The sequence below is a fragment of the Hemitrygon akajei genome, chromosome 12 (genome assembly GCF_048418815.1).
Source record: "Hemitrygon akajei chromosome 12, sHemAka1.3, whole genome shotgun sequence".
Lineage (NCBI taxonomy): Eukaryota > Metazoa > Chordata > Chondrichthyes > Myliobatiformes > Dasyatidae > Hemitrygon > Hemitrygon akajei.
Window position 1 is genome coordinate 65,181,478 of NC_133135.1, and position 12,174 is coordinate 65,193,651.

At 40.8% G+C, this 12,174-nt stretch overlaps 1 protein-coding gene across 1 annotated transcript in view; it reads left to right on the forward strand.

Annotated features, from left to right (window-relative positions):
- Positions 1-12,174, forward strand: part of LOC140737119 (protein Niban 1-like) — a 140,193-nt gene that overhangs the window by 110,563 nt on the left and 17,456 nt on the right. Inside the window, exons 7-11 of the mRNA XM_073063304.1 lie at positions 1,103-1,207; positions 3,359-3,521; positions 7,454-7,641; positions 9,504-9,665; positions 11,189-11,299. Coding sequence (XP_072919405.1) covers positions 1,103-1,207; positions 3,359-3,521; positions 7,454-7,641; positions 9,504-9,665; positions 11,189-11,299 — 729 coding nt within the window. The remainder of the gene's footprint in view (positions 1-1,102; positions 1,208-3,358; positions 3,522-7,453; positions 7,642-9,503; positions 9,666-11,188; positions 11,300-12,174) is intronic.

Consider the following 12,174-nt stretch of genomic DNA (forward strand, 5'->3'; position numbering starts at 1 on the left):
AGAATCCGTTGAGATAATCATAGACTTAAAATCTTGTTACATAACTGAGAACTCAGACCCTGTGCATCAGCAGTTGTGCAGATTCTAATTCAAACTTACACAAAAGTAACTGATTTTTATCCTTTCTCTAGCCTGACATTGACCGGGGTGGTGTGGTGAATGCACTTGGGCTGATTTCAGCTTGATCGTGTTGAACTAATGGTAGGTCAGGCCTGAAGTAGGTCTTGGTTAGGAAGAGTCTGAATGGAGGAGCAGGTTTATGCAAGTTGAGCGGGTGGGGAAGCTTTCTGGGCCTCCGGTAACATTTTTCCATCAACACAGGAGTACCCAACCAGCCATTCTGGTATAGTGGAATTAATGAGAGAATGGAGCTGATAAATGAATGATAGCAGCAGTGTTGGTGTGGGGTTGAGATCGGTGAGTAGTTGAGGTTTAAAGTGTCTAGACTGGATTAAACTGCATCATTTAGGAGTTACGAGGAATAATTGTTGATGCACTTGGGTGATTTCAGCTGCCAGTTGGCGACAGTAATTCAATGACGAGAATATACTCAATGTGATGGAAGTCAGGTTGTGATCAGAGAACAAAACCTGGGTGTGCAAATGAACATCCTCTTCTGTAGCTGTAATGGAGATGGTGGCCTTGGCAGGAAGAGTCATCACGCTAGATTCTGCGTGGATGGGACTTGTGTACCAACACTGACGTGCTATTCCATTATTTTCAAGAATTTATTCAGGGGTCTCAAGTGGGGGGGGGGGGTGTGGGAACAATAAAATAAAAATTAATCACAGCATGAAATATAATTCAAATGATTGTTTAGTAAAATAATAAGGGAACGGTGTCTTATTAATACCTATCAGGCAACATTTGGGGCAGTTCATGGTACTGAGTCATTGTAATTAATCTAATGTGCTCTTGGCACCATCTGCAGGCTAGAGGCCACTTCTCATTTTTAATAGCTAATGTGATGAAATTAGTAAAGGACAGTGCTCCTTTCTTCATATAGTTCTCTCGGGTCTGCTGATAGTTCTTGACATGGAATGAGCTCAGCAAATGAACAAAATTGTCAATTGAACTCTAAACCTGTAATTTCCTCTTGTAGATCCTAAGCAACCTGGTGATGGAGGAATTGTTGCCTACCCTGCAGAGTGATCTTTTGCCAAAACTGAAGGGGAAAAAGAATGAAAGGAAGAAAGTCTGGTTCAGTGTACGTACCTAACTGTAAATTTCACAATACTGGAATCCGATTAAACGCACAGCAATAAATGACAACCAGAAAAACAAATCCTAAGCATACCCTTAAAATTACAGTTGATTTTTCTACAGGAGGTAAGAGGTTATTTTTGTTCTAGCAGCAGGATCTGCTGCAAATAAGCCCGAGACCTTCTGCTGAGTGAGTGACTGTATTTGCATTTATTAAATGCCTAATGACACCCAACTACCAATGAAAAAGTGCAACAAACAGATTCTGCGGTGCAAGCTTATTTTATATAATGTTGGTCATGCAATAAATGTAAATTGGCCTTGACAGTGGCAATAACCTATTGCTCTTCTTCAAAGTAATACAGTATTATTCATGTGAGAGAATAGAAGGGATATGGTTTAATGTATTGTCTTAAAAATGACTCTTGACAGCCTTGTGTTCACTAAGTGCTATACTGTAATGTCAGCCAAGAATTTTGTGCTCAGATTTCTGACAGGGAATTTAATTCATTGCTTCATGAAATAAATGTAAAGTGAGCCATGGCATATGACCATAAAACACAGGAGGCCACTCAACTGATCAAAGTTCAATGTAAATCTATCTAAGTACATATGTGTCACCATATACAACCCTGAGCTTTGTTTTCTTGTGGGCATACTCAATAAATATAAGAAATACAAGAGGATCAATGAAAGGATGCTCCCAACTGGGCAGACGACCAATGAGGCAAAAGACAGTGCACCTTTCTTCAACTGTGCAAATACAAAATTAAAAAAAAATCAAACAACAATAATAAATAAAGAATCAATAAATATTGAGAACTTGAGTGGAAGAGCCCTTTAAAGTGAGTCCATAGGTTGTGGGAACTGTTCAGTGACGTAGCGAGTGAGGTTGAGTGAAGCTGGGTTCAAGAGCCTGGTCTTTGAGGAGCAGTTACTGTTTTGAACCTGGTGGTATGGCTACTGAGGCCCCTGTAACTGGCAGCAGTGAGAAGAGGGCATGTCCTGGGTGGTGGGGATCTCTGATGATGGATACTGCTTTCCTGTGATAGTGTTTTGTGCAGTTGTGCTCAGTGGCTGGGAGGGCTTTATCCGTGATATTTACAGTCATCACTCCCAAAAAGATCATCAGAGTCATGAATACTCAGTACTACAAGAAAGGAGATCTCTTCACGAAATGTTTCGGAGAACATGGGAGCAGTAAGGTTATGGAGACAAGGGTCCTTTAAATTAGCTTCATTTCCCCAAACATTTAAAACTCAGCATGCTGAGGGGAAAAAGTACTAGTGTAAATCAGGAAGGATGGAAGTGATGTGAGTGGAATTTAGTGTTTCAAAATACAGAAGTTTGCACTTTGAGCAGGATGAAGCATGTTTAGCGTGGAAGACAATTAATATATTATACAGATGTGTTTTTCTAATGTATTGATCTCTGTGCTTTATTTGTATGAATTAATTTGTTTCAGGTTAACATTTTCTCCCATTTAAACAACCATTTAAATCAAGCTCTAGATCCAAACTGTAAGTAACTGTGCAGAAATCCCTTTCTGTGGGCTAATACCCTCTGTGTGGAACATCGTCAAACATCTCCAGAAGTCCATATAAACTGCATTCATAAACAAAAATGTCCTGAGATAGTGGACGGAATGCTATTAGAAAGCATCTTGTCAAAACAGAAAATACCAGAAATGTTCATCTGGTTGGGCAACATCTGTGGAAAGAGAAACAGAGTTAACTCCACATATCCAAGGCGGTGATGATGAAGGGTCTGGAACTGCAAATGTTAATTCTGTTTCTCTTCTCACAGATATGGTCTGACTCACTGAGTGTTTTCAGAATTTAATGTGTTTTTATTTCAGACCTTTGACATCCACTGGTACTTTTTTTCCCCCAAAGCATCTGAAATTTAAGGCGCCACAGTAACTTAAATTTTGGATGAAGAGTAACAGTGATAAAGTTGTAGCTGTATGAAGACTGTCAACATTCAAGTTTACATGGTTGACTCTTGGCAGTCTGAAAACGTGAGCCCGCTACATGCTGAAGAAACATTTTATCCAATCTTTCCAACCCACACATCAGCAATGCTCAACTGTACCTCATTTTCCAGGGACACTTTTGATAATTTGGTGGAAAAGCTTTGATTTTTTTTATTACAGATTGTGGAAGATGCTTACAATTTAGTACAAACCCATCTGACTGATGGTTTGCAATCCCTGCATGATGAATGCAAAAAATCCAGCAAGGAACTGGAGGGGATAATTCGCTCAGATATGGATCAGATCATTGCTTCAAAGGAATTCACAGCCGGAAAACTTAAAGGTGAATATAGAGAAACAAACCCACACACTGTCCACATGACACTCAACCTATCATTGTAGGTAATGTAATCTTCCCAGCATGCCCACTCCAATGAAGGAAGCTGATAATAAAATGCAAAGCTGAACAAAAAAGTGAAACTCCTCCCTGACTAAAGCAGAATGCAGAAATATTAATCAAACCTTGAAAGCCGATGTTTTATTTGTGACCTACTATGTTGATAGTTAATTAATTCAGCACTGATTGCATTTGGAGCAACCTTTAGCTAAACCCTTTGATAAATCTGAACCTAGTGAACACCTGTTTTATACTCACCTTAATGACTATTCGCACCAAATATCAACCTGTCTAGAAGGTCTCATTCCATTCTCTTATCAATTTAATTTCTTAAAAAAGAAAGAAGGAATAATTTGGGAATATAAGGACAGCAATAAACCATACAGCTCTCGAGCCTATTCGATAATGATTACTCTAGCAATCTGGTGACAGTCTTCCCTGTGGCCATTGTTATTATTCTATATTTGATTAACAGAGGTTTATATCACTTAGTTAGATAGTTTGGCACACTCTGCCCAGAGATGGAAGAATCTGTCTTAACAAACTCTGGATTTTCATGTTGGTTTTCTTACCATTCTGGAGATGAAGCCAGTTAGATAAAGGTAGGGTTAGATTCTGTTTTCGACGGACTGTAGAGGCAGATACATTAGGGGCATTTATAAAACTCTCAGATAGGCACATGGATGATAGTTCAATGGAGGGCTATGTAGGAGGGAAGGGTTAAATTGATCCTAGAGTATGTTATAAGTCTGGCTCAACATCGTGGGCCTGTACTGTGCTGTAACGTTCTGTGTTCTATGTAGTGGAGAAAGACAGGTCACAGAACTCTAGCACACCTGTTGGCAATGGCCATCTTTAATGAAGTAAGAAATGCAGGGCTGAGAATGAACTCAATTGAATTTCCATGGGGTTTATCAGGTTCTTTTATCCAGCCTTTAATACCCTCAAGAAAATGACAAAAAGTATCTACAGCCTATTTAGCAAGGACACATGGTCTACATGGACTTTAGCAAAGCATTTGACAAGGTCCCTCATGAGCGACTCATCCAGAAAGTCATGAGGCATGGGATCAGTGGAACCTTGGCTGTTTGGATAAAAAATTGGCTTAAAGGCAGAAAGCAGAGGGTAGTTGTGGAAGGAAAGTATTCTGCCTGGAGGTCAGTGACTGGTGGAGTGCCGCAGGGATCTGTCCTGGGACCCCTGCTATTTGTGATTTTTATAAACGACCTGGATGTAGAGGTGGAAGGATGGGTGAGTAAGTTTGTGGATGACACAAAGATTGGAGGAGTTGTGGATGGAGCTGTAGGTGGTCGAAGGTTACAAGAGGATATAGAGCATCTGCAGAGTTGGGCAGAAAAATGGCAGATGGAGATCAATCCGGGTAAGTGTGAGGTGATGCATTTTGGAAGGACAAACCAGAAGGCTGAGTACAGGGTTAATGGCCGGTTACTTAAGAGTGTGGATGAACAAAGGGACCTTGGGGTTCAAATCCATACATCCCTCAAGGTCGCTGCACAGGTTGATAGGGTAGTTAAGAAGGCCTATGGGATGCTAGGCTTCATTAACAGGGGGACTGAGTTCAAGAGTAGCGAGGTCATGTTGCAACTCTACAAATCTCTGGTGAGACTGCACTTAGAGTATTGTGTTCAATTCTGGTCACCTCATTATAGGAAGGATGTAGAAGCTATGGAGAGGGTGCAGAAGAGATTTACCAGGATGTTGCCTGGTTTGGAGAACAAGTCATATGAAGCAAGGTTAGCAGAGCTGGGACTTTTCTCTTTGGAGCATAGAAGAATGAGAAGGGACTTGATAGAGGTCTACAAGATTATAAGAGGCATAGATAGGGTGGATAGTCAGTACCTGTTTCCCAGGGCACCAATAGCAAGCACCAGAGGGCATATGTACAAAATTAAGGGAAGGATGTTTAGGGGAGACATCAGGGGTAAGTTTTTTTTACACAGAGGGTTGTGAGTGCCTGGAATGACTTGCCAGGGATGGTGGTGGAGGCTAAAACATTAGGGGTATTTAAGAGCCTCTTGGACAGGCACATGGATGAAAGAAAAATGGAGGATTATGGGGTAGTGTGGGTTTAGTACTTTTTTTTAAAGGATTATATGGGTCAGCACAACATGGAGGGCTGAAGGGCCTGTGCTGTAGTGTTCTATGGTTCTATGGACACTCCCATGTTGCTGAAATGTCACTATTTTCAGTCAGATATATAATATGATTCCAAGTCAGGGTGTAGTGGGGTAGTGGGGGTGCTGCACATTTGCTACTGTTCCCAAAGGCCAATAGTCCATGTACCCCAGGCAGTGGAGATTGTGGGATGGGGCAGGGTGTAGTTGAAAATAATCTTAAGCAGGAGTATTGCTTCTTGTTGATGCTATTTGCTGCAGCTGCAGTTAGCCAGTGATCTAGAGAGTTCTGGTTGCAGATTGGGTGCTGTGCTAATCAGGGAATTGGTTTTGTCCTGGATAGCTATCTACAGCTATCGATTGCTGCACCTGTACTCATCTAGTCAAGCGGAGATTACTCCATTACCCTTCTTGTAGGTGTTGGAGCTGCTGTCCAAAGCTGTATTTTCCCTGTCAGCTTTCATGTTACCACTGTTTAATGCTCAGTATCCTAGAACTAACCCAGTGCACTTTCTCCTGAAAACCTCGATATTAGTTGCCTCTGTTCATCCTCGGATGTAGCTCCACTTGCGGGTTTCTACACTTACCTTCATCTTGGAACTGATCCCTTGTCTGTATCAAAATGCTGTAGAATATTTATTCATATTAAAAAATACTTCTTATCCTTAAATGCTATATCTAAGTTTTGTTTTGTGATTGTCTCAGGTAAACTGTTTCATTATAACACTCTGAGCAACAGAAACCAAATTTTATGTCTCTTGTCCACAACAGCAGAGCTTACTGTTTGCTTGACTACTTAGCAATTTCAGAAATAGTGAACAGTTATAATTGACAGTTTTTAAGATAACTGTCCTTTGGGTATTTACTGCGACAGAGAATGATGTTCCAGCACAGTCAGTCACCGGCCTGCGGTCACAGTTGTCCAACTCAGAGGAGGTGCGGAGCGGGGACAAAATGATTGTGCAGAGACAGAGATGATCCAAGAATGAGTAACTTCTCTTTATTTCCCATCAACAGATCAGACCCATGAGTAAAGTTCAGGGAAATAAAATAAGTTGGGATTGATGCAGGGCTTGGGAAAAAATAAAAACAGTAAATTTATATTTCTATTAATACAGGTCCATAGGAAATATCTATAAGCATTAAAATGAACTAATAGTGTTAATTCATATTATCTAACTGTGAGTTCATCCTTGGAAGAGTCTTGGAGAAAAAAGTTATTGTACAAGCAAGCACTTATGAAGAACTGCTTTATCAATCAAATGTTTCAAGTATCAGAATCAGGTTTATTATCACCGGCATGTGACGTGAAATTTGTTAACTTAGCAACAGCAGTTCAATGCAATACATAATCTAGCAGAGAGAAAAAAATAATAATAAATAAAATAAAACATAATAAATAATCAAGAAAATCGATTACGCATATTGAATAGATTATTTAAAATGTGCAAAAACAAATACTGTATATTAACACAAGTGAGGTAGTGTCCAAAGCTTCAAAGTCCATTTAGGAATCGGATGGCAGAGGGGAAGAAGCTGTTCCTGAATCGCTGAGTGTGTGCCTTCAGGCTTCTGTATCTCCTACCTGATGGTAACAGTGAGAAAAGTGCATGTCCTGGGTGCTGGAGAAAGTGAACGCTGTGTGTCTTGAGAAAGGGTTAAAAATCCCAGAGAGAAAATATTTACAAATGGACAAAACGACAAGGTGCAGAGTTACTGAATTTGAGGGACTCTTTGTTTCAGCGACGGTGACGGAAACGGCTGAGCAGTGCTGTGCTGAGAACATCCAACCCTACCTGGCTTCTGTACTGGAGGAGCTGATGGGGCTGATCAGTTCAGGATTCAGCGAAGTCCGCGCCCTCTTTGAAGCCGAGGTCAATGAGTTGAGCCCAAAATATCAGAATGCTGACGACGAAGACAAACTGAAGGAGGTAAACTTTTTCATGTGAATCTCACCCACTTCCTCCATGCCCTAGGTTTCCTTAGAAGTTTACTTGCACCTCCTGGTTCCCACAGACACCTTCTGAAGTTGCTCTATACTGTTACTAGTTTCATTAATTCCGTTGTATGTAAAGGAAAGACACTGAACTGTGTCTGGCTGGTTCACATGCCAGGCAGCCTTGTAGCACAGGCTCACTATCCTGCATCCCCACCATTGAAGAACAGAGAGACAGAGAAAGCTAGGAACAATGGACTGTTTCGCCTGATCTCACTAGTGGCGACATTGCAGGAATCTATTTTTATGCAAGGACAATTGATCATAGGATTAGAATTAGTCAACTTGGATTCATGAAAATGAAATCCTGTTTGACACATCTGTTGGCACTTATGAAAACTGTAATGCATACAGTATATCTGACTCTGCAGCCTATACAGGGCCATTCACAACATTGTAGATAATGTACTAGCTTGGACTGTGAGTTATAGACAAAAACTGAAAGTGAGAATAAGCATGTCACTCTGTGTTTGGTTACTAATTAATGGGGTCCTGCAATGTTCAGTGCTGCCCCTATCCTTTGTAGAGTTTAGAAGAAAGAGAAATAATTTCATTGAAATATACAAATTTCTTACAGCACTTGACGAGTAGTTGCAGGAATGGTGTTTCCTTCGGCTAGAGTTTCCAGAATCACTGGGTCATTGTCTGAAAATAAAGGATTGGCCAGCTAGGACTAAGAGAAGAATTTTATTCATCCAAAGGGTAGTAGGTGTTTGGAATTCTGTATACATTCCATTGAAAATCTTAACCAGCAGATATCACTTAGTCTTGTCCACAATTTCAGCTTTCCACTACCCTGAGTTTTGAAAAAGTGCTTCTTGATTTTACACTGGACCTTAATTTTGCAACAGTCCTTTTGCTATAGGTTCAATTAGTGAGTATTTTCATGGCGCTTGGCCAAGTGGTTAAGGCATTTGTCTAGTTATCTGAAGGTCGCTAGTTCGAGCCTTGGCTGAGACTTGCGCATGTGTCCTTGAGCAAGGCACTTAACCACACATTGCTCTGTGACAACACCGGTGCCAAGCTGTATGGGTCCTAATACCTTTCCCTTGGACAATATCGGTGGTGTGGAGAGGGGAGACTTGCAGCTTGGGCAACTGCTGATCTTCTATAAAAAAAAAACCCCTGCCCAGGCCTGCGCCCTGGAAACTTACCAAGGTGCAAATCCATGGTCTATCGAGAGTAACGGAGGCCTACATTTTCATGGCTGTTCTGGGGTTATTGTAGGAGCCACTGAGATAGAAAATCAGACATACCTTTGATTAACAGATGAACTGTCTAAGAGGCCCAGGTGGCCCATTCCTACCCCTGCTCCTAATGTTTACCTTCTGTTTCCCTAACCTGCCATTTCGATATTCAGATTCTCAAATTGTTGGGAACATTCTACAATGGGCAATGGTCACAGTTAAGTATAAAACTACTTAAGCTCTTTTGAACTTAATAGTTATTCAGAATCAGTCCAGTCAATCAGGACTGAGATGATTTACCAGAGATTAGTCTCTGGACTTCTCTATCCAAGGGGTCATATGTGGAGGCTTAGTAATGGGATAATCAAGAAAGGGATCAATAGATTTCAGATATTAAGTGATCAAAGGACTGGGGTTTGGACAATAAAGCAGTGTTAAAGTAAACAATCAGTCGTGATCTTACCGACTGCAGTGCACGTATGAGGGGCTGACTGGTCACCCCTTGCTTATCTGTCATTTGTTCTAAAGCTTTCTGTTTATCATCAAGAGCCTCAATCTTTTTACGGTGCTTCCTGTTCAGTTACTGGTTGACTCTCTTCCTTTTCCTCAGGACCTAGCCCAGCTAATGAAACTTCCTTTCAATGCTGTGAAGATGCAGCCTTGCTATAATAAAGTCAGCCCTCTTCAGGACCAGCTGCAGGAGCTGAAGAACCGCTTCAAGTTCACCAATACGCTGTGGCTTGTTCAAACCACTCAAAACTTCATGCAAGAGGTTTGTAACAAAAGGGTTTATAACCCTTGAACACTATCAGGTTTCCAAAGGGTTTCTTTCATAATCTACTTCAGTTGTATGAAAACGTCAATAATTATTCTCTGTAACCCAAACAGAAAAGAAGTCTTTTAAAATTGATTCTGATCTGTCGTAATACTGGGGGCTGTTCATATATCTACATGCTGTGGAACATGACACATTTGCCAATGGTATTTCATGCATCAGCAGAATCATAGTCTATGATTTCCTTTTATAATAAAAGACATCAAAGTCTCTATTGTAGCATTCCTATTACTGCCCCCATAACTTCAGTGAAGACAGCATCATTGAAAAGAACTTTTTGGGAGACTTTTGCAATCAGAGTGAGAGAGATAGCAAGGCAAAGTAAATTTGATTTGAAAGAAGAACCTCCATTGACGGTCGGCAACCTGGAATAAATGGAACAGATGAAAGTACAAGTTACACATATATGATGTGGAGAGGATTTTGAAGAATATTGTGGATCTTGAATTTGCTTTACAGGGGCCTGGGGAGTGGGGAAGGAACGGAAATAATAGGTCCCTTTGAAGGAGAGTAATCAGGTTGCAGGATTTTGCATTGTCCTGATTTATAAACGGAAGGTCAATTTGGAGGGGATAAGAGAAAGACAGAGTTTCAGCAACAGAGGGTAAGAAGACCATGAACCGATATTGTTTTGAATGTGGCTTTGACAATTTAGAGCAGAAGGTTTAGCCTGGTGGAACGAAATTACAAAACTGGTTACACTTATTCAGCCAGGGTGAGTAGACATGGAAGTGGTTCACATTTGCGTAGACACCTAGGTATTAGCAGGAGAATAAAGAATAACTTTCATATTGCCATTCTTCAGTTTACACGATTCCACGCCTCCTGCTTGCACCTAAAAGTTTAATAGATAAGATAGAGGTAGGAAAGTTGTTTCCATCGGCAGGTGAGACTAGAACTAGGGGACATTGCCTCAAGATTCAGGGGAGAAGATTTAGGATGGAGATGAGGACAAACTGTTTTTCCCAGAGTGGAATTCTCTGCCCAGGGAAGCAGTTGAGGTTTTTTCAATAAATATATTTAAGATACAGTTAGATAGGTTTTTACATAGTAAGGGAATTAAGGGTTATGGGGAAAAGGCAGGTAGATACAGACAGATCAGCCATGATCATATTGAATGGCGGGTCAGGCTTGATGGGCCGGATGGCCTACTCCTGCTCCTATTTCTTATGTTCTTATGTTATGTATTAATGTTTTAATGCCCTTCCCTTGGACAACATCGGTGGTGTGGAGAGGGGAGACTTGCAGCTTGGGCAACTGCCTGCCTTCCATAAAAAAACCTTGCCCAGGTTGGTGCCCTGGAAACTTTCCAAGGTGCAATTCCATGGTCTATCGAGACTAACGGAGGCCTACAATGTTATGTACTATATTATATGTTTCTAATATCTGTGGTAGTTATAAAATGAGCAGCTAACTTTGATTCCCATTTAATTTTTCCTTGATTTGAATATTTTCCTCAGCTGATGGACAATGCAGTCTACACATTTGAAAAACTGTTGAATGATTCACTGGCGAGCAAGACGTCAAAAACCGTAACCTCCATTGAAAAGGTTAAGCAGCGAGTCTTAAAGGTAATTGAGTTGTAAAGAGGCAAATTCTGTAATTGTAATAATATTAGAGACGGTTTAAAATGGATTCCAATTGCTGTGTAGTACTTTGAAATTTGATTGAACGTAATTATATTAAAATATAAGTTAATCAAGTAAACTACTGAGCACCGAGATTATGTTTTTGATCTGTGGGATGCCACAAGTACATAGATTTTCTGCAGCATTGATCCTTGCTGAGGAGACCATTGTGTCTCCAGCCTGCAGATGGCAGCAGACTAGAAGGAACGACACACTCTTGTCCAGATGGAAACATGGGGCTGTAGAAATTCAAGGAAATAAAAAACACAAAATGCTGGCAGAACTCAGTGGGCCAGAGAGCATCTATGGGAGGAGGTAGTAACAACGTTTCGGGCCGAAACCCTTCATCAGGAGTGAAGTAACATGGGATGGTCGAGGGGGGATAAGAAGTGGGGGGGAGGGATAAAGTAGAGAGCTGGGAAGCGATAGGCTGGAGGGAAATGGGCTTCACTTCTTAGGTCAGGGAGCACCTGTAGAAGAGAAACACTGTCAATATTTTGGGCCAGAATGGTGAAGGCTCACCTGTGGAGCTAATCTGTCGAGAGGATGTATAATGGAGCAAGGGGAGATGGGAGATGAAACTGCAGAAAATAGAGGTTGCTGAAAATCAACATTTTTCTGCTTATCAGTTACTCAGGAAATAAACTTGCCCATGGAAGAAATAAAGTTTTGAATCACTAGATGTATGACAGAATTCAAAATATTAGCTTAGGTAAATTAAATTGGCTTATAATTGTCACATGTACCAAGAGTACAGTAAAAACCTTGGCTGGCATCAGTCCATACTGATCAATTTATTACAACAATGCATTGAGGTA